The sequence below is a fragment of the Sceloporus occidentalis genome, unplaced genomic scaffold, assembly GCF_023333645.1.
Source record: "Sceloporus occidentalis isolate IW3139 unplaced genomic scaffold, rSceOcc1.0.p SCAF_368, whole genome shotgun sequence".
NCBI classification, from domain to species: Eukaryota; Metazoa; Chordata; class Lepidosauria; order Squamata; family Phrynosomatidae; genus Sceloporus; species Sceloporus occidentalis.
Window position 1 is genome coordinate 2501 of NW_028317348.1, and position 23948 is coordinate 26448.

General features: G+C 41.9%; 1 protein-coding gene across 1 annotated transcript; it reads right to left on the reverse strand.

Moving 5' to 3' along the window:
* Positions 1-1044: 1044 nt before the first annotated feature.
* Positions 1045-23714, reverse strand: LOC149273541 (src kinase-associated phosphoprotein 1-like). The gene is made up of 9 exons (XM_089506177.1): positions 23687-23714; positions 22057-22122; positions 20558-20641; positions 20249-20373; positions 19864-19927; positions 19444-19578; positions 15014-15073; positions 13646-13758; positions 1045-1146 (listed from the first exon to the last, which is right to left on the reverse strand). The coding sequence occupies exons 1-9, from the start codon at positions 23712-23714 to the stop codon at positions 1045-1047; spliced, it is 777 nt and encodes a 258-aa protein (XP_089362303.1).
* Between the last annotated feature and the right edge of the window lie 234 nt (positions 23715-23948).

The window sequence follows — 23948 nt, forward strand, 5'->3', positions numbered from 1 at the left end:
TATATGAAATATGTAATATGTATGTAATATGTATATGTAATATGTATGTAATATGTATGTAATATATAATATGTAATATGTATGTAATATGTATATAGTATGTGTATGTATGTATATGCGTGTATGATGTGTATATGCATGTATGATGTGTATGATATGTATATATGTTTGTGTGATGTGTATATATGTGTGTATGATATGATATATATATATATATATATATATATATATATATATGTGTGTGATGTGTATGATATGTATATATGTGTGTATGATGTGTGTATATGTATATATTTATATATGTGTGTATGATAAGTGTATATATGTGTGTATGATATGTATATGTGTGTGTGATATGTGTATGATGTGTATGTGTATGATATGTATATATGCGTGTATGATGTGTGTATATGTATATATTTATATATGTGTGTATGATGTGTATATAATATACTATGTATACATATGTATAATGCACCACTGATTCAATATGAATAGGAAACGGTTCGCACATATAACAAGATAAATAATGAAAAAACATATTGCAATTATGTTCTGAAAAAAATCTAAAGCCTCAAGGAGGCCTAAAACGTTAGGCCACTACTGTATATATAAATTAGGTACAAGAATTAGTGTAGGTCGAAAGCAGTCTAAATATAATATAATACACAAGGAACCAGCTGCATTTTGAAACACTATTTTCAGAGAAAGGCTGTGATCAGATAACGCGTTTGTTCCTGGCACAGACGTGCTTGTATCATGAGTTTTGTCTCCTCTGCTGGTTGACGTTACCCCAAAGCAATGCTGGGAATCACAATAACCGTCCAGTGATGGTAGTTCGCCATCTAGTGGAACTGTGAATTAATGCAGAGTTGTTCTTTGAATATCAGCTGACGATCAGCTTCACAGATACATGATCACATCCAGGAAGCACAAAATAAATGGGTATGTTTATTAAATGCTCATTTTCAAAAATTACAATCACAAAAACATCACTGAAATTCATGAATTATCACAAACAATATAGTTTCCAGATCTATCCCTTCACATTCCTTCCAGATAAAAGGCTACTGTCAGATAGTCTTTGGGTACAATACCAACTGCTCCATCAAGCTCTCCAACCCACCAGCCATAAGCATGATATTCCTGGGAAAACAGATATTTATTAGTAAACATTTGGTATTAAAGCACTAGAACGTAAAATATTAACATAAAATAAACAGTTATATTTGGCGCATATTGCCCAGAATTTCTGATTATGTACCCATATTAAAAAAACTTATTTCCTATTTGCCTCTAAAGTGCATTCTTGTACAAGGTCCATGCTTCATTCAAGGTGCTGAACTGAGCGATGCATACGTTTAAAAGTTAAATTACTAATAGGAATAGTCACGTGATATATGGTACCCCTTATAGACAAGTTGTGGCCAGATCCTGGCCATCCCTGTGAATAGATGCTGCAGAACGATGTGCGGATTAACACCGGCCATTCTGAGCATTTTGTTTTCAATTCTACAGTAAGAAAATATTACTCTTTTAGTTGTGTGAATTAGAACATTACACTACACATTGGCCAAGGATGGATATTCTACAAGTAACGCTCAGCCACCACAAGTCAATAGAGAGTAAACCCCAAAACAGTGTTTATTGAAACATGAAATGCTTTTCCCTGGGATTCACTAGTAGCCGAGGTAAGAAAGAACAGGCCGTCACTTATTACGTCCGCTATTAGGGAAAAGTCTACAATGAAAAGCTTCATCTGTGGGCCATATTACTTACCCATATGCCAGGAGATCCAGAACAAAGGTGATTTAAACTTGCAGAGTTAATCAACAGATAATTTTTTACTCCAACTTGGGGAACTAAACACAAAGCTCACTGGGTTTGGACCACGATGAGGTGGAAAGCAGAACTCTCCGGCCAACTCTCACTTTAGTGAATGAATGTCAAAGAGATACTACGATAAGTGTAACGTATAAATGGCATATGATATATATTTCATTAACAGGAAACATGTTAGTAACCACCCGGCTCAAGCAAATGGACCAAAAACTATTCGGACAAATTTTTAGTTACGTTTTGGATCCATTAGTTTTCAGACAATGAATTCCGTTTCTTGCCCTTTTGGTTTAGACGAAATACGGAGTTCTTTTCTTTTTGGAAAAGAAAATCGACACTCATGCTCTCTCATTTACTCTCTCAGTGCATCCCTACTTTCTCTGCCAACTGCATCTGTGTCCCTGTCTTTTTCCGCAGCTCTGCTCCCCGTTATCACCTCCCATGGTGCCTTCACATAAGAGCGGCCCTTTTGCAGAAGTACCCAAGACACCAAAATAATGCATTCAAATGCACAAGTCTAGTAAACAGGGCTGGGCACAAGGGGTAGAGGTACACACCAAGACACTACATCGCATCTCAACCAAACGAATAAAAATTACCTCGTTCACTAAGCAAGCAGATCTGAAAGGATATTACATACAGAGTACAGTGCAAGACAAGTGCACCCACTAAATATGGGGGCTGCAGTGCTTGCTCGTACCCCCCAGTAGTCTACACTAAAACAATCCTGTTGCCCTACAGAAAAACAATAAAAAGTCAATGATCCTGAAGCCCCAGAATGAAGTAATATCTCGTCTGGTTTACGGCTCTGGTGTGTTGCACAGGGGTCAAAGTTCGTGTTTGAGGTACAGGTCCAAGGAACATGTCTGAGACACAGGATGCGATTAGTAGGTAATGTCTAGGTCTATCAAACTGGTACCTGTACCCATAGTATACTCTGAAAGGGCCAGAAGTACTTTGAGATTAAACTGTTACATCAGTACAGCACTCCGAGACGCTACAGCCCTGCTATCTAAGCTGCAGATAATCTGACACTGACTGAAGTCTGTATTTGAAAAGTGATCTTCGCCGAGCAATCAGTGTTTATCATACAAACAAAGTAACCCTCACGTGTTCTGTGTTTAAAAACACAACTCCTACATGTTACCATGCAAAGTCAGTTCTGTGTTTCATGCGTGCGTTTCCCGGACAGGAAGGTGTCATAAAACCAGCCTCGCTCTATGATGCACTCAGGGTTTCAGAATCGCACACAATCAAAAGAGAGATACGTGCTAATTAAATCCGGCTCACAACCATCCGCACCAAACATTTCTCTCACTGCAGCGTGCCAAAAAGAATTAAAAGAACATTAAACTCCCGGCAATAACGTCTAAACTCCTGTTCCCTCTGCCAAATTGCACCACTCTGGATTATACAGATGTTTGTTAATTATGCTAATTTTTATTAAACTATTAAAAGGAAGAGTGTGCTGGCACAGCCAGTCTCGAATGTGCTGCGCTCAGGATCCGTGGGCCCTCGTGCTTCCTCGAGCGTGTAGCTCTCGCCTCGCTCGCCCCCGTTTCTGCTGCGTAAACTATGGAGGGTCGCAATGTTGGTGTTGGTAAAACCAAATAAACCCCGTGGAATTATTACTACATGAGATGGAACAACGTGCGAGCATTGTCTCCGGTATCATCTCCTCTCCGGTACCAGGCTGCCTGCTTTACACCCAGATGCAGGAGACTTGCTCAGGGGCAAGGCGGCGATAAATCTGTCTGCAGCAGCAGATCAATGAGAGGTTGATGTATGTCCGGGGTGCCTAATCAATCACAGTTATTGGTTTATGATTGCTTATTGCCAGTATTAGTGCTTGTCTGTCATACATTATTGTTTGGGAACGAATGAATTACAATATGCAGCCGCTGTCTGTTCTCCCGCCATGTGCTGACAGTAATACATCTCTCCCTGCGCTTGCCTATAATGCAGGCTCTGGGTGAGCCGGTGCTATGTCAGATGTATGAGTTAATGATGGCGCACGTCTCGTACCACTCGTCGTCGACAGAATATGTTCAAAAGCTACATAAGGGTCGATTCTTTTCTGCTGTGGTCCTAAATTAAAAAAGTCAATAGGGTTTCAAAGCCCTTGGACTATGTTCGTAGGTCAACTATACATTTCTGTTCTATCTGGGATCTGCCTGGAAAAACATACAAACTTTTCCTATTTCAAAGTAAAATAAAAGTGGTGCGTAGAACCAGGGTTAACTAAACAGCCGTGCCGACGTCAGATCTCAGGACTTTGGTTAACGCAGGGATTTGTAGTTTAGGGAAGATGGCGGCAACACTGCCCAATAAAAAGAAAAACGATGACCAAAACCACTTTTGAGATTGGATCAAGATGTCTGGCTGGGAAGGACATGGCTGCATAATGCAGCGCTGCCACGGCAAAGCCCCTGTCCTTTCCAAATATGAGGCCAACATACAAAAGATTACCCCATCTCATCGGTGATGGCTACAGTGCTATACCAGAACATTTAACAAGAGAATAGGGAGGGGGTAACGAAATGAGCTCGATGCAGCCCGCTTCTAGGACCGACCCTAACCTGCTGCTAATAGGATGGCCCCGTGAAAAGAAAGCATTAATACCGACTCCATAAAACGCGCCGCGCTCTGACCGCACTCACTCCCCGAGGCACCGCAGCACAATTTGGAAACAATGTGAAGGAAACGTTTAATCTGCTCAACCCATCTGTGCTGCGGATTTCTCCAGCTCTCCCTGAGAGAGAGGCGCCTCCAATCTCCACATTGCCTTTAATATTCTCCTAAATCACATCAGCCTCGCGCTGGAAGGGCTATTGCTGGCGTATCACAGGTTCATGTAAAGTGCACAGGGAGGGGGACAGGGAGATGCGGATAATTTCTATTTATTAGAGAAATATCCAAGTCTGGTCGTCTTGGCCCTCCGCAGAACTGCTGCCGTGCGCACAGCTCCTGATTAAGCTTTCTCGTTACCAGATGGGTGGAAGTGAAGGGTGTCGTAATTTGTATTTTTTGTTAATTAGCTTTGCTGTGTGATCGGCTGCTACAGGGGACAGATACCGCGCCGCCTCTCATCTCGTGGCATCGGCAGGGCACTGACGGGAGGTTTTCTGCCACTCGCTGCCACCCTCCGCAAGGTGACTTTCGCTGTGACCTCTTGGGGTCTGGATGTGGAGGGACCACATTCCTCTATCTGGGAATAATTTAATCCTAAACACGGAAAGGGTGACAGATAGAGCCCGCCAGCCGAGGCTGCAGCCTGTTGGCGTGTTACCTCATCTGCACACGTGTATCTATGGCAACAGCTTCTAGCTTCATTTCCTGCATCCCCTAGAGGGGTGTCACAGTCAGATCCACCTGCTTCTCACCCTCCCCGCTCCGGGGTCATGTTAAGGTCGGCACAATAAATGAATGTGAGTACTAATGATGTGTTTACTGGCTGTTTATGTGCTGTGTGTCAGGGGCACTCACATTTCCCGAGCTCATTATGCTCGCAATTAGACTGCGCCACTGCTAGATATTTAACTATTTTTTTCTTTTAAATTTGCATTTTAATAACATTCTGTGAGCTCACAAACAAACTGGTCATTTTTCACAGGCAAAGTTTCAGTTTTAGGTTCAAGTTTCACGTTAGCATGCAGTTCAAAGCAAGTCCACTTTAGTGTGTTTTTGGGGTGTATGGGGAGTTGTGGCACCCCTGGATCCCTCGATCCATTAAGAATCCTCCCATCAATAAAGTCTATGTGTGAAACCAACAGATGTTTACAAACCCATCTCCAAACATAATAAAGGTTTTATAGGAACAAAATATCAAAGCCCATCTACACTTGTTCTTTGATGATGGCACAAATGGTTACCTGAAACCCAATGTCACTGCCGCCATCACCCAGCGGTTCCTACGTCCAATACGCAGAGAATCCGGACGGTATACCTGCGGCAAATCACAGCTGTGCAGACCAGCAGGGCAGCTACATATATACATGGATCAAGACCACTCTAGTTAGGAAATTAAGGTTAGACTGTATGCTTAGTGAGTTGGACTATAGAAAGTAAATGAAGATACTTTAAACATCTGCAAGAATCCAGACAAAATCATAAAGTAATTGAATTCCAATTTCCAAATGCATGTAAATGATGCCCGGTCACCACAAACTGGTGTTCCATCATAAAAGTGCGGGCTTTAAAACTTACTCGAAAATGGAACATAATTTGAAAAATGCTAAAAAGTAAATTAAAAAAAATATATAAAATTGATATAACTTACCCTCTCCAGCAGCAAAGGGGTAAATCCAAACACAGCAAATGCATATAAAAAGAAGGCACTTGAAGAGCACTAGAAATACCCCAAAATATCTCAGGGGTTACAGATCCCAAACATAAGTGGTAATGGTAAATATTACAATATTCCAATTCCAAATATAAATATATCTTTCATTTAATACAATTATCTTATGGCACAAAAACCAGATCTGCAGAGATTTTACATTGCAAGTTAACGCCTGTATCTGTTTCTTTAATTACAATTTATAATTCCCACCAACTTCTGCCGTGATCCTGCCCACAGGTATTTTTACAGTAGAGAAAATAGTAAGAGTGTTTATTCACTAAAGCCCAGGATTAATGTACATTAATAACAATAATAAGAACTTGGCGCCCACTCATGGCACAGTCATGGAAACCGTTGGGTGTCTATTGGTTTGCCCGTCAAATCCTTCACCCCCTCAGCATCTCCCAGTGTCTGCGAGGTTCTGTGAGTTAATTTAAAGTTGGCTACTTAAATTCTTTTGTAAAACCCAAAAATGAAAACTAGAATCCCGAAGGCTATTCTTGGGCCACCCGGGCCTTTAGTTTACAAACCAAGAGCTAAATCAAAGGCTAAACACAAAACCAAGGTGCCTTTCATGAATAAAAGCCTTTCGAAACATCCCACAAGAAACCACCCCGGACAAAACACAGAGGACTACGGAGCAGTAGAGAGGCTCAAAAAATTAAGAGGGATAAGGAGGACAAATATTTTTCTTTGCTTTACCCTACAGACACCCATCACACCTCTGTACAATACACTAATAATCACAAAGTGACAGCCGTGAGGGCCATCACTCAAGAGACAGCAGCAGATGCGTTGAGCGTTCCCATCGGGGATTTGGTAAACGCGGGCAGGGAGATGGGTGCTGACCTCTGCTCTATTTTTCGCTGTATGGTTTCGTCCGATGGTGGCAAGACTGCTGCAGTGCAGTAGATACAGAATTGCCACGGATCTCCCATCTATTCACTATCGCGTTATTACGTTACAATGGATTCTTTGTGAAGATAATTGGAATGACCGGCTTTAATTGTTGATTTATATACTTTATTGCTGACAGTAACCAGCGCTGGAGGGAGTTTAGTAATGTATTTTCTTTAATAAAAGAGGCTGAATTCTTGTCTGTACATCCTTTCACTTGGGAATTTGAACACGGGTATAGTTTTCTTTTTATTATCTTAGGGCCGTCTAGGGAATTGGCCTAGTGATATCTTAGTCAGCACTACAGAAATGATATTAAAAACATCGTAAGCCATCAGAACCAAGATATACATTACTCCAGAAGCGCCTCGTCTGCCATGTAAGCTGTATGTATGTTTCTGGCCTCCTTTCTGGCATTTGGATAGTGACTAGGGGCTGCAAATGCAAATATGGAACAATAATCCACCGGTACAAAGTACAACTGCGGCCCAACTAGGTGCAGTGTATAAAATATCAAAGTCTTTGTGGCTCACGTTGAACCATGATTTCCGTTCTATACAAATCCCCCCCATTGGGCTTCACAGTTCACTTATATTTTGGTCAGAATGTCATCTTGTCCCATCTGCAACCTGCTATATTTATCATCCTGAAAACATGTAGTATGAAGTAGTTGAAGTATATAATAATAATAATGATGATAATAATGACTATAATAACAATAATCTTTAAGAATAAGAAAGGCCGTTCAGCAGCTGCCCCGCTGTACATCTCTGCAGAATATGACGGTGCTATATAAATTGGCAAATAATAATAGTAGTAACAATAAAGCTGTAATTAGGCCTATGGGCTTCTATTTACCCTACAATGGTCAGGATACATCAATACATGAAATAAATGCAGACGGAAGAGACCGATACCCTAGGCAGAGCATAGTGATGACTGCAGCTTCTAATGCCCCCCAACACAATGCCATGGAATTGAATGGTGAAACGGACAGAGTTTCATAATTTGGTATAAAAACCATAACCATGTACAATAAAAGTCTCACTATTTTAACTCAGTATTACGCAGGGTCAACCAAGGCTGGCATTTCATGATGCACAGAAAAGTTAGTGAACAGAAATCTCATTTCATGTAAACTCATCGTAGTCTCCTGTACATAGAAAATCTTATATTTCTTTAGCAGTAAGATTTTTATAAAGCATTCACATAAATCGTACCTGCCTTCTGCAAAACCATCAACGTATAAAAAAGCATCACACCTTTTCCAGACCAAAATATTTCATATAACCTGTTTTTTATCAGAAATGCGGACTAATTGTTCTACAGCAGTCGGGCTGACATTAAAATGCATTTAAAACGGCCTAATAGTTTCAAAAATATGTATCACGTCACAGACCGTTTTTTTCTAATCTTAGTTTGGAGGACTACGGTCTCCGCGAATCATTATAGAAACTCTTAGCGCCAAATGAAGGTATTAAAGTTTATCTGCTTTGTTCATAAAATGGCAAAGCCTCTTCAGTGATATAATATTAAAAAAGTAATTATTAAACAAAAAAGTAGTTAATACATATAATTATAGGATATTTGGTGTATACTATTGCCTGATCAAAAAAAACATTTTCTTTCTTCTGTAACCAGTAAAATTTGGATATCTAGAGCTTCCAGAAGATGTGAAGCCTCGAGGGACTGCGCCGTTTGATTTATTTCGTATTAATGCACTGTTACCCAATCTAAAAGCATATAACAACAGGCAGACTGCAAACAAATTTAATCCGAAACAAGGACGACATCCCAGAAGACTGGATACATTATTTTGGTGGGGTCTCGGGTTTCCCAGAGGAGATTGAAGGTGTTTTAAAGGCGTTACTTAAGTAATAGATGATAAGGAGACATGACTGATGGAGCCACGGGAAGCCTCCAATCCCAACTGAAGGGTGCAAATTGAGCATTCGAGAAAGTAATGCGATATCTGACCTCTCGTAATACAGCATACTGGCTCGTCAGCCAACGTTCCTTGCAATGGTCAAACTGACGCTACCCTAACAGACAGCACTGAGAGAGTTAATAGGAGAGTCTTCTAAAAAAGTACAATGTTCCAGGTAGTGCATTTAAAGCTGCAGACCACTGTGCGGTTTATATAGTCTGTACGTAGACGATGCTGTCACTCACTGTGCTGTAGTGGCTGCTACACTCATTTTTCACTAGAATTGCCCCAACATGTCTTTCGGGGGGGGGTGCAGATCAAGCATACCTGGAAGGTTTCTATTTAACCAGCTGAGCGCCAGTTTCACGAGCCTGACACGTCTTCCATGTAAATATATTTGATGAGCAGTTGCTTATAACATTTACTTGGCTTCATGCTGCGTTTATGGAGATTAAATGGGCTTTAAGGTTTTCTTTACCTAACATTGACGGTTCACTTACAGGACACGGGTTTGGGAAGCCACGCAACCCGATGCTGGAAGAGACAAAATGATTTACTTGGAATGGAGAGCAGTTTCAGAGACAAACGCAAACAACGCGCACTTTCGTAGCGCAAATAAAAAGAATAAAGAATTAATCACGCCACAGACGTATTCCAGAGGACCAGGAAAGTCAAAAGTTCAGGTGACGTAAGATGGGAAGCAGGACCCCGGGTGTATTGGCACGGGGACGGGCAAAAAGAGATCAATGGATTCTTCAACGTAAGCAGCAGGGGAGGCTGCACCTTCACAGAGTCAGGGCAGCAAAACACCTTTTGAGTGTAAATCTTTAGAATTTCAGCTGTTTTTTTTATCACTTCTATGTGAAAGTCGTTACAGCCTTTCTTTAAATTTATCTTGGCTTCGGCACTTCCCTCGGACTACACATTCTCTCTGTTTTCTCCCCCTATCTCCCTTTCCTTGTCCTGCTTGGTCTCCTACCCTCATTTATAAGAATTACCTGGCAGGAATTAGACTGCCAGGGCTTGTTCTAGGCGATTGCTTCTGTCTCAGAAAAGGAATGACCTGCTGAATGTGACCGGCGTGTGACCGCTGCCTTCCAGCTGACCCCGAGTCCTCTTCACTCAATAGCACCTCTTGAGGCTAATAAATGGGGTCAAATGTCCTAGCGCTGCCCCCTAAGTCACCACACACGCAGCCTCATAGAAGCCGCACACAGTAGGGGAGCAACGCGTCAATTCCTGTACCTCTTCATTAACACAAATCAACCTTCCTGCGCACGCTGACAGAGCACTGGATGCACACGCTTACTAATCAAGCCACAAGGGGGCAGCAAACACCTTCTGCACCCCAACACACAAATATATTTTATTTATGGCAACCAAGGAAATTAACTTTTTTTTTTTTTTTTAATGGAGACGTTGCCACATCCAGCTAAATACAATTAAAACAGGAAATGCCGCAGGATTCCAGTAATCAACACAAACCCTCCATCATGGGTAGAAAGGATATGGAGCCTAAAAAGCATGGTAAGCCGAGAGCTCCCTTGGACCCCCAATGCATCTGCTCCAGAGCCCAGTGTTTAAAATTAACCCTCGCTTTTCTCTCAAGCGACCGGAAGAACTGGAAGCGGCAATAATAAAGGGTATCCGACTGCGGCAGGTGGAACTTTAGAGCAGCTCCTACTTCATGGCTGGAATTCCGGACAACACATTAAACCTACCGCATCAACCCAACAAAGTTTGTGATGTTAATCAGGACAACGACGAGAAGGAAATTAAGATGACGTGAATGGACAGGTCTTTCCTGGTCTGTATTTCCTATCACAGGGTTTCCTGTACTTCATACCACAGCTTACAACAGGAGGTCACCCCGTCCGGCACCACAATTCCGGGGAACGCATTCAGGGTTCCCTTTCCACACTCATTGACTATTACATGACATTAATTTATATAGCGCCAGCAGAGTCCGTGGCGCTGTTACAATCAGTGGAATCATTTCAAATCGCACACACTAACAAACTGGTAGAAACGGAGAAGCGGGCCCTGCTCTTGTGAGCTTACAATCTAGTCAGTGGTTGAGGGGAGGTGAAACAGTAGGACAGGCCTGCTTGGATGGGGATGAGTTGAGGGTCTGGATGATGCGTAGACGTTGTTGATCGTTCAATAATTTAACCTAAAGAGAATTAGTTCTCAGCCTCTCCTACCTAACCATCTGATCTTATATCAACCAATCTTTTTTTCTTACCAATTCTAATTGTTACCATTTTAAATTGCTACCAACTGTCTTCCCATTTCTGTATTTCCCCTTCAAGCTTCTTGGAGTGGTCCCCAGATGTACTGGTACTTGCAGCAAGAAGCCCATTATGACGTACATGTACGTCCTGACTTTGTTGCACGGGGGATCAGGCTGTCTATCAACATCGCTGGCTTCCTGCTGATCGTGTGTAACATGATGTCATCAAAACCCTTAAGTCAATAATATTAAAAATATGTAATAAAGGGTTATATGTAAGGCATTGTTGTGGCCCTTTGCGTGTGTGGGGGGTATTACTGTAATCAGAAGATATTGCTGAATATAAATTGGGTCATTGTTCAGCTATATTTTCACTATAGATGAAAATTTAAGCAAAATTGCAAAACTTTTGTAATTTTTTTTAGTATGTTTTTTGTTATCCATTATTACTAATAATTATAAAGACTATTACTGCTCTCTAATAAGGTCCCTGAATGGTGCGTTGGAATACAGCCGGTGTTGTGTGTGTGGTGATATAGAATGTTTAAAAGTATCCAATCAGTAGAACTGTGTGCAGTGGTTTAGAAACATAGAAACATAGATACATTTATTAATAAATGTATCTGTGTTTCTAAACCACTGCACACAGTTCTACTGATTGGATACTTTTAAACATTCTATATCACCACACACACAACACCGGCTGTATTCCAACGCACCATTCAGGGACCTTATTAGTGAACAGTAATAGTCTTTATACTCATTTGCTTTAGGTTGTACAGGGTACACAACCTCATCTCAATACCAGTTCTCATTTGGTCCTACCCTCTATATTGTCGAGCTACCTATTCTGTTTACACTATTACTAATAATTATTGAGTCTTATGTATGTCTATTATTTTAAAAGAAGGCCCTTCTTCTACTGAACAAATTGGTGTATAATTTGTGTGGGTTCAGCCCCAGGACTGAAGGGGTTAAAGGAGTTGTTCTAGTAGATGAAGGCCTTCGCTGCAGTATCCCCGATATCTCTGTCAGTATATAAAACATCAAAATGTGTACATTTTACTAAAAACAAGTTTCTGTAATTTGGCATCAATATTACAAAACCAGTAAAATAATCATTTTAAATGGTTTCGAATCATCACACTGTACATAACCCCGTACAAAGGGGGGCCTGCATGTCATTAAATCCTATGTTCTGTAATTAATCAGACTGTTTCGATGGGAAGGATTTCTGCAATCCGCTGTAACAGGGTATTAAATCAATTCAATCGATTGGATTACCGTAACGTCATTTTAGCGCGTATTAACTACCGGGAACTGGAATATTTTCACTTACGTTCCCGAGGAACCGGGTCGGATTACAGTATTTGGGTCTCTGTGTGACCGGTCTGGGGTTACTGTAATCCAGCTACTTGGGGCAATAAGACTCTAAGAAGAATTTTCCAATGTGATGTTTGATCAGGACTGGGAACGATGAAGGAGGAGAATCTTCCCAACTGCTTGAAATGTTAGGTATATTTGGGAAGATTTTTTGTTTTCTGAAGCCTGAGGTAACTTCTGCTTTCTGCCGTTGAAGACAGGTGAAGAGGTGCGCAAAGTGGTAGAAACCACGTCCTAAATGTTTTTTTTCTGGGTCAGCATGTCCCATAGGGGATACGCACCTCATTCCTTCTTACCCTCTAGATGGTAAACTTGTTTGAGCAGGGCCCTCCTCACCTGTTGTCTCTTTAAGTCAAATTGTTATGTTATTTACTACTTGTTATGTCCTGTTTACCCATTTTACAGCGCTATGGAATATGATGGCGCTATATAAAAAATAAAAAATATTAATATCATCAAAATCAATACCAAAAACACACACATGCACAGAAACGAAACAGTAGTGTTTGTGAAAAGTATCCACGGCTAGTGGTATAAAAATGAAATCCTTCCTCTCACCAGCCAGAGGCATATTTAAGGTTGTGAAAGAATAAAAAAAGCGCGCGCAGAAGGGTCTGGCGCAGAAGGGTCTGGCGCAGAAGGGTCTGGCGCAGAAGGGTCTGGCGCAGAAGGGTCTGGCGCAGAAGGGTCTGGCGCAGAAGGGTCTGGCGCAGAAGGGTCTGGCGCAGAAGGGTCTGGCGCAGAAGGGTCTGGCGCAGAAGGGTCTGGCGCAGAAGGGTCTGGCGCATTGGCTGCGCTTATCAACCTGATCAGTGAAGTGGGAAAGCACAACCACATCACGTGGGGAGGAAAGACTAAAAGATCTCAATATGGGTAAATTGTTTGCGCCATATAAATAAAAGATAATAAATGGTTTATTATAACACCCAGCCAAGAGTGTTCTAAATGAACACCAACACCCCAGCAACCCCCTCTAAGATGACAAACACCCCAACTCTTATCTTGGCCACTTCTCCCGTCTCACCTTGCTCAGAATGTGGATGAGATCGCCACGTTGAAACGAAAGCTCATCATTGTTGTCGCTTGTGCAATTCCACAGACCTTGATAGTAATCCGCATAATTAATTATGGAACCGCCTAGGGAAATAAAACAAGTAAACAAAAACATATTTCATTTATTCTTGCGGGCACGCAAAATCAAATCTAAAAAAACACCGTTACATTTATATAGCGCCTGCAGATTCTGTAGCGCTGTTACAACAGTAAAATAATTTAAAATCACACAATACCAAACCGACTTTGGATTTGGGTTGGGGAGAACAAGTTAAGTCTAGCCAATCAGCAGAAGAAACTTAATGGGGAGGAATAACCATGCAAAACTAGAGATTCTCACGGGCTTACAGTTTGGAGGATTTGCAGCATTTAGATATCTACATTAAACTGTAAAAAAATGAGGGGTTATTTTTTGACACTATTACACCTAATAAGAATTGTACTAATGCTCAAAATCAATTATTTACTCTCCTTTTTTGTTTTGTGCCATATAGAGTAAGTTTATTTGCTGTGTAATTTAAAAAAAACACCACTGTCAAATTTAAATTTAGTGTCTAATTATTCTCCACGGTTCCCTCTAAGGAACCTGATAAAAGTGCGTATCTCCTGGATATGCATAAAATATAATAAAACGTTATTTGGGGGGGAAAAAAAGGTCTTGCTTTTTAACTTCTGATCTTGCCTCCATTTTTAACGTTTTGCTCTCCATTACTTTACAAAATGAGCTGTTTAAGTTACTTAGTATTAATTTGTAAAATAAATGGGTTCTCTTTTATCTGCAACAAGAAGCCACAAGGACACACGTGCAGATTGTGTGTCCAGCTGTATCTGAGAAAGTCTGTGTGTGTGTGTGTGTGTCTGTGTGTGTCTGTGTGTGTCTGTGTGTGTGTGTGTCTGTGTGTGTGTCTGTGTCTGTCTGTGTGTGTCTGTGTCTGTGTGTGTCTGTGTGTGTCTGTGTCTGTGTGTGTCTGTGTGTGTCTGTCTGTGTGTGTGTCTGTGTGTGTGTGTCTGTGTGTCTGTGTGTGTGTGTCTGTGTGTGTGTGTGTGTCTGTGTGTGTGTGTGTGTGTGTGTGTGTCTGTGTGTGTGTGTGTGTGTGTGTGTGTGTGTCTGTGTCTGTGTGTGGGGGGGTGGTAAACTGCTGTGAAGGAATCCGATTAGGTTTTTCAGAAACACGATAACATTGGCAGGACGCATAAGACATCAAACACAAAATAAAGGGAGTTTGTTAATCAATTCCAGGAAGATGTATCCTTTTTTTCTATTAATTCGATTACATTGGATCTGCCTTTGCATTGGTCTCACCAGACACGAGGCTCTTTGCCAGAATACTTTTCATACCTGGATTTATCCAATAATTGGTTGCTTTAACGTCCATGAGGTCATCAGACTCCTCTTCACCTGCGATAGAGGAGAGACGGTGAGAAGGGTCATTTAGGAACACACATGTAACCATAGAAATACTTAGTTCATCTATGCCGACTAGACACTAGACAGACATCGACCCTTATCATATGTCAGAACAAAGGCCATGCACACCTCATTTATCTGCACTAAAACCCTACACAATAAATCCCTACCTCAGACTCAGATTAACCTCCTCTACCAGAACAGGTCGGAGCCCCTCACACCTCATCAAAGATCAGACGCCAACATTCTACCAGGGACCAGAGCCGGGACCAGAGCCAGAACCGTGACAAATACCCAGCAAGACGCATCTACTGGCAGGACAAGGCCTTCATTTACCTCAAGAAACAAAGCTAGACAAATGAGAATAAACATCTGAATAAATACTTCTCTTTTTACAAAGGAAGATAAAGGTGAGGGACCCTTGGTATAAGAAATGGGGTGACGTGTAAAAATGTTTTACAGACGAAGAGGTTGTACTTGAATTCTCCAAAGCAAAACCAGAATAATCCGCGGGTCCTGATGGGATTCACCCTGAAGCCCCCTGGTGACTTATCAGTCTCTATTGGCATCAATAGTTCCCAAAGGTTGAAAATCATGATAAGGTTATTAAATATCTGGAAGTAAATGGTTTGCATGATCAGAAACAGCAGGGGGTCCTGTCAAACGACCTGGGTAACTGAACCAGTAGAGCATGGAGGGAGCGCCGGTAATATGGCCGATCTAGATTTTATGTTAGCACAATAGGCCAGAGTCAAAAACGAGAGGGTCAGCGGCTTAGAGGCGATGTAAGGAAGTTCTATGTAACAACAGCACCAAAAACAGACGCCGTCACCATGACAAGAACGTAACGTGGAGAGAGAGAATCCATGGCTGTAACCGAAACAAACAGCGGGAATGATCTGCGAAGGCAGAAATGAATGAGTGAGGAGGAAGCAGAGATGGCTGCATTTAGCGGAGGATACACACAAGGCAGGTGAAGTGAATGCGGTCAATGGCTGTACATTTTAGCAATATGTCATACATCTACCAAAAGCAATAATTTGCACCCTCTCTCTTACGTGGGTCACAGAGTAACTTAGCGACAAGTGCATTATGCATTAAGTTCAAAAAGCACTGAGCTGCGGTGTCTCCTTCCTGGACCGCAGCCCATCTCACTTCGAACGTCTCTATCCCGTTGTCTCTGCTAACGAACGACAATCAATGAAAATTAGGTCAGCTCTTTGCGAGATACAAATTGGGTCCGAGCAGTGGGGTCAGCGCATCGTCGGCTCTGCCCCATTAGAGAGAAACAACTCTTCTAAATAAATCAGACTTAAATATGAAGCTTTTGCGCCCGCCAGACACAAACTCATTTCTATTGATTTGAAGATAAATTATTGAAAGTGGCTTAATTTGCTTTTGGCATTTGTGGAATACAACAAAAGTGAACGTATCGGCAACAGAGACAAAGGGAAGGCAAACGCTCGTCCTTTCTTTCAGTGTAAAGGGGGTCCTTTAATTCTACGTGTTAAAATACAATCTGTAGAATGTAAACAAAAAGAAAGGCCTAAAACAACGCTATACGGACCCTCTTTTACTTTAAGCGCATGAACAGGTCACGGATATTGTGACAAGCAAATTATAATCCGGTGAAAACCAGTGGCGGTATCCTCGATGCTAACGAACGAGTGGACTGCGCAGTTTGAAAAAACATAACTCTTATGCAGAGGACCTAATAAAGAATTCAGCATCGGCAGCTAAATGAGCGTCTGCTTGTTTTCCTGGGCTGATGTAAATGGCACGGCAGGAACCTTCAGGTCCCAGCGCTCTCTCCAAAGCAAACATCCGCCCTTCTACCAGTCTGTCTGGAACATGATCTCTCCTCTCTGCTGCTGGGAGAAATTTCTTAATGTTTCCTTCTCAAAAGTCACATGGCTCACGCATCGTGGAGGAACCGATGGAAGGCTCTGCAATACAACAAGGAAACCTCCAAAGCCGTTTGTTTCGGGTCTCACAATTAACTGCGATGGGTTTGCTAGATTATTTCTGCCTGGTCCACAGAACTCGTCTGTATGTTATGTATCTTTTAATTTCTAACGCATCCACAGATGAACTGGAATAAGGTGAAAATGCAATGAAAATACATATTTATTCAGTTACAGAGTCCCGGTCATATATTAAACTTACCATGCTGAAAGTATTTTAAGCTATTCTTATAACGTCTTACAACAAGCTTAACCAAAGTATAGGGGGTATCTTTATTAACCAGTGACAGGGCCCACCAGCAGACCTGACCTCAGTGACAGGGCCCACCAGCAGACCTGACCTCAGTGACAGGGCCCACCAGCAGACCTGACCTCAGTGACAGGGCCCACCAGCAGACCTGGCCTCAGTGACAGGGCCCACCAGCAGACCTGACCTCAGTGACGGGGCCCACCAGCAGACCTGGCCTCAGTGACAGGGCCCACCAGCAGACCTGGCCTCAGTGACGGGGCCCACCAGCAGACCTGGATATACGAAGAGTCCTGTAAGTTACTGTTAGACAAGTTGACCTCAGTGACAGAGACACGCATCGTACCTAACCCCATCATAAGCACCTTGCAGAAGTGCAAACTCCCTAATACCGGGCCCTCACTCACTACCACAAACAGACACTTGAGCGGGAGTTATCATAGCATCATGGATCTCCCCACAATTATTGGATATTACAGAAGGCCTGTTCCACAGTGAAAAGGTATATAAACATGTCCTATAAGGCTCCTGTCACCAGTAGAATATGTAATGGAAGCCACTTGATGGGGACAAGAACATAAGGCAGTTCCCAGGTGCCGTGCACATCCAGCAGACCAGCTTCCCTTGACACAATCCTACATAATATCCTCATTCATTACTTCTGACGTTCACCGGGTGACAGGCCACGAGGCCGTGTATCTTCCCCTATGGCACAGTTTCAATGCATTCCATTGAAGTATAATGAGGAAAAGAAGTGACCTTCTCCTAAGGTTACCCTGCTATTTATTTGCTGTTTTTTGAGTAAATAACAGGGAAACCATGGATGGCCGGTGGATTTATTTTACATTTTGCAGAATGAGCAGCATTTCTAGCAGACACCTGCCCCCAGTGCACAAGGTGAAGCTCGAGGAGAACGCCTTCCTGGCACTGCGGTAAGCGATTCTGCCCCCTCCGCATCGAAAAAGGCCAGTAAGAGTATCCAGTCGTGCCGCGCTGCTCTCACAGGGCTCCAGAGTGATCTGTCTCACTTTCTTGCTGCCTTACGGGAAGTCTCTCCGGAGAGAAGTTTTTTTTTTCCTGCTGTAATCGCAGACAGTCTCTGTGCTCATCCACATTTATTGCCATTAATGGACTCGGTCTTCAAACAGTACACCAGCTCATCTCCAAGACGACAGGAGGTCTAGAAAGGTCTTGCGCATAGAGAGAAGGTCAGCTCTGATAGATTAATATGCTAAGAAGGGAATTGGTCTCGAATTAGATAAGTGTCTGTCAGTACTGCTTACAATTACTGTGGGAAGAACTTGATTAAGATCACGTCTTTCAGTACGAGTGCAGGAGCTTGGTCACCTTTCAGTCAACGATGGAAGTTCAATAAAGATCTGCAACTTATTAAAACTTTATTCTCAGTAAATACTCGGCCGATATCATTGTGCTGACCGTTAAGTACTTAAATGACACCAACTTTTATTTTAGGATTCCAAGTAGTCTGAAGGTCCAGTTTGATCAAGCGGAGATCACAGAGGCAACCACAACATTTCCCGTTTCCTCCGTCTATACCTCTCCCCATGCCTTGAAAGCGTCGTCTCTGCTCCTGCCAGCGCTGGTATCTTACCCGGGGCAGAGAGCATTTGCCAGTTGTGAGCAGAATGACCAGCAGTGCAGAAAGCCTGAGCCTGAGGCACAGCTGCGCATGGACTCTGAACAGTGACAAAGTGGACGGCGATACAGAAAATTCTCGCAGGAGCTGGGTTTTAATGTAGCAATTTGATTCAATTTTCCACTCTATAAAATTACCCATCACCGCTCCTTGCTGTCTAACAGACACCTTCACTCTTAATTTAACAATCTGATCCAATTCTGCCAGGGAAATTGGAAAAATTTATCACCTGTGAAATTTTATTTTTCCTCGGTTGTGTCTGTTTTTGTAAAACTTCATTAACGACGATGACTTGCTGAGGAAATAATGTTTTTTTTTTCTCCCTTTTTGTGCGTGCGCTGCTCGGGACACAAGGAGCAGCAGAGAATGAACGCACATTAGCATAATAAAGAAATATTCCAGGACTCGTGGAAACAACAAAGCCTTTAACTGAGCGCAAAAGGCACGTATGTGAAGGACGCAGTCATACGGTGTACCACGGATGACTTCTTACCTGGAACACTTTCATAGATGTCATCTTCTTCAGGGCCGATTGCCCTGTCTTGAGAGGGTAGGTATTGCAATGTAGAGGGGTCCAAGCTGTCAACATCATCATAATCCTCGCACGGAATTGTGGTGGAAAGGGTATCTAAAAAAAAATTTAAGACAATCTATAGTTTCAGGTGCGACAAACCATGGGACATGAGGGACAAGCACAATGTATATTTGCACATGGATTCGCACTAAACAAAGGTAATTCTTGAATTATGTCAGAGAAATCCAAAATCCCTAGTAGGTTTATTGCCCATGATGACTAATTTAGACATCTCACTGATCTCACTACTCATGTACATTGGCCAGGAGAGCAATCCGGATGAAGACGGCTTGCCAAGAATGATCTTCGGGAAGAATAACAGGCTGCTATGACATTTACCTTTTACCAAAAACTGTATCTGGTCTACCCATTCTCGGGCCTCGGCTGGAGTAGAAGCAGTAAACTGTAAAAACAAGATTGTGAGGTTGTAGAAATTTCATGAAATGAATTCATTTTAATTAGAAGGGCATCGTTTGATGGCGGTGAACAGAACACTGCAAAAAGAATAAGTGCAAATCGCTGGTTCCACGAATATTAGGTTTGTCCATGGGATGTATAAAATATTCAGGGGTGTGTGAGAACCTGTATGGTTAGTAATGCCACCGATCACAAACATAGTTAGAAGTGAAAACATGTGAGTCGTATGAACCCAGACTATCTTATACAGAAGGACGTTGAGACGTCCAAATGCATCAACTGGTTCTTCTTCCAACGCCAATCTTACCTGGTAACCACGACTGCCAGGTGACAAAAGCTCAAAGCAGGCATCCCGTCGTGAGTCTTTGCGGATGTGAGACACCAAATGTGCGCTACAATCCTTTATCAGAAACCCACCTTTAGGCAATTTCCCTGCAATACATTTGAGATGAAGTTCCATGAAGAGTTTTTTTTGTCTAAAATACAGATATTTTCCACCTAAGAAGAGCGCTTTACAGATTATATTCTCTAAAAAAAACGGTAACCAATTCACAAACGTTACATCCGGACATTATGAATTTTATAAATAAATACTAATATTATAATGTATACTTGCCTTTCTCAGTTGAATAATAACAGAAGCTTCCGTTGGTAAGAACGCACCACCTTTTCTGCCATTCAGACCCAAAGAACCCGTGATCTAGAACAACAGTTGGACCGCATGAAACGCCAGACAGGGACACGCGACGCAGAGATTATCCCCGTATCTCATCAAACCTCATAATACAGATGCTTATAATACTGCTAGCAGCCGCTCTCTGAAGGAATCATCTGTTTGATTAATACATATCAAACGTGAAGAATGGCGAATGGCTGACACTTTTTACAATTCTGGATACACAATCCCCATCTTGCCGATGGCCATCAGGACGTTATAGGAGTTCAGCCACGGCTGCTACCGGATAATCCGTGCCACAAAAAGCTAAAGATGTCTCAACGTACTGTTCAAGCCTCATCATCTAACAATGAAGCTTAGGACAAGTCTACAATCATAATAAAACCCGGGTAATATGCAGCCAACACAAATATCTGAATATCTCATAATCTCCACCAAGCCAGAGGAAGGAGACCGATTTTTTATAATTTATTTGTAGTTTCGGAATTCTCTCCATTCACGCTGTCACGCTATATTGTGGCAAACGTGTATCCTTGTTAATTAAGATCACATTTGCAGTAGCCATACAGGTTTAATACAAAGCTAATTGTATCGTAAACAGCAAGCATTTACTTTACAACCTCCATTCCCGTATGACTGCTGGATTCTATTAAATAAATTCATCACTCGTTCTGTCTCCATATTCTTCCATGGATGACAGAACATGCTGAGAGAAAAAAAAAGAAAGTAATAATTGTAGCCCCGACTGTTGTACTCATAATGAAAATGAACACTTTTGTGAAGCCCTCTGGTACTCACTAGGGTCAACAGAACAACTACTGAATTTAGCGAGATATTTGCAAAGAGCAGTTCTGGCACAAATTGCTAAATGTGGTGCAATAAGCAACATACTGGTTCCCATGGTGACTGCTCCACATTTAGTGCATTTTCTCACAACATCCCTCCGTAAACATGGCCCTACGTGAGCATCTCATGCAAATGTTTTGTTTCTTTTTTTTATTTATTTGGAAATGTAATCCATTTTTTATGACAGCGTGATTTCGGGGATTTAAATGCTTGCTTTTTCATGCGTCTGTCTGTGGTCATTAAATACATTCATTTATATTCCTACAGAACCAAAAGAGTAATTTACGTTCATCTCAGGACAAGATACTGCGTCCTGAATGGCGCCGTCCATTTTCCACACCAAACGCCAACTGCTTTCGCCAACCAAGATGGAGAGAAATCAACAACTGGGGCCAAGCTTGAAGCTAAACACATTATGACGCGGCACCCACAAACATACAGAGACACTGCATGGACAGAGCGGCTTAATATAGAAAGCAGCTTCGAATCAAACTCCACGTTTAACTTCTTGTTAGCATCAAGTCCAACCATCGTGACGCCATACTGTAAAAAACACTTCACTGGTTCAGAAATCAGAGTCTGACACTCATTACCTCTGTTCCGCTTTTCCAGGTAACCTTGCTTCAGGACTTTTTCCAATTGTTCTGCATCCCTGGACTCTAAAAAATAAAAATAAAAACTGCAAACATAACAGGATGAGAGCTACAAAAACACACGTATGAAGCATGAAACAGCCACTCTTTGTATTATATCGAAAATGACTATAATGTACAGCATTGAACAGATTGGCCGTAGCGGCCATGTTGTTTTCATATAGTGTATGAGGGTGGGTTTGCTGAGGGTCTGTGCTGAAAAAAAAAACCAACCAACAGCCAAAACTGGCCCTAAAGTGGCCGGAGCCATGGGCAAATCTCTACTGACTGGTACCCCATATATACTCATTCAGTTCACGCTCACCATGCCAGGAAAACACAGACTGCGATACACAAAATCATTCAGACACACGCAACCACTTTGAGAATCCGGAGACATGGTACCCTCTTCTTCACTCCCCGATCCATCTCGGTTACTCACAGGGGGAGATGTACTATTAGACCCCTTCAGTGATCAGCTTTGGGCTCCTCGTGGCGGAGGTGCTCATTATACTGAAAGAAAGGTTTCTTTATACAAAGCCTGCATCCCCGCAGCAATTCATCAAAACTCTATCAACCCTCGGTAACCTCTCCCCTTACAGCTCCTGGACTCTCTGCATGAAATGAAAATGTTATAGAATCAAGGGAGTTAAAGGTTAATAAAATCCCATCTGCATGCATATTAAAATCCAAGGCTGATTATTTAAGCTGGGGTGTATATTTATGGAATATTTAGCACTCCGTTATATGCGATCACAACATGCGAGGAAATATGAATATTACATTAGTGTCCCCAAACCAGCAAACAGACCCTGCTGGCAAGAGCATAACAAATGTCGCAGTAAAAGTTTTATTTAGACGTTAAGTCTCGCGCCCGCAGCAGGATTACGAGACGGTGCCGCACGCTCCCATCATTGCGCACTCAGGAATTGAATTACCCAGGGGGGAGACAATGCTGATGAGCATTGCTGCGCTTATTTAATTTCATTTACTTTCAGTCCATTAGCAGCATGGGGCTTTCTGTATCCCCACAAGGATGTCAAAGGCATGAAACGCCATATAAATTACAGGAAGATAAACCTCGGACACTGAGAAATATGCGTGCAAGAATGTGAAAAACCCAATAATGTTTTATATAATATATATATACACCGGTGTATATACACACACATATATATATATATACACACATACAAACTTCAGCCATATTCGTTACTTTGGCAATTTTGCTCATCGCAAGCAATAATTGACTAGATAAACATTTTGTCCACCTTAATATGTAGTTACTCACCCCATGTAATAATTCTCTAGCTGACATATTATGAGCTACATTAATGTTTAGACGATAAAGCAGACTAAACAAAACTTTTCTACTCTAGTCCAGTGAATACACAAGACATATGGCATGGGTGCTAACAGCAGCAATTTAGCTGACATGCGAAGGAACAATTTCAGTGATTACCCAGAAATGATCGAGCAGAAGAATAAAAGCAGAGACAAGCGCTTGCTGTGCAAGGAGACAATAACCAAGACAAGATGTGTCCCGATCGGCTTCACCTCCATCCACCATGACCACTATACATCTACTTACCTTTTATCCAACCCTTCAGAACACGCATTCACGCTCAGGACAATGACTGAGAAAACATTCCCCACACCGAAGTCCTCATTCAGACCAAAGGCTAACGTTTAGCACGGGAAACAAATATCAGATTTTTCTAAAACTAGTCAAACTGATCTACAAGGAGCTGATTTGCGAGGAACTCGCTGGCTGATATTTATTGAAGGAAAACGATATTTATATATGTGCGCACGTAAAATAAACTTTACAAATATGTGTTTCCCAAAGGCAA

Bases quoted from the DNA above. Each gene is read 5' to 3' on its own strand.
- LOC149273541 (XM_089506177.1), bottom strand. From the start codon at position 23,714: ATGCGTGTTCTGAAGGGTTGGATAAAAG. The intron at 19,928-20,248 runs GTAAGATTGGCG...TTGTTTTTACAG, and splicing joins CTGGCAGTCGTGGTTACCAG to TTTACTGCTTCTACTCCAGC. The intron at 19,579-19,863 runs GTAAATGTCATA...ATTTTTTTTTAG, and splicing joins GATACAGTTTTTGGTAAAAG to ATACCCTTTCCACCACAATT.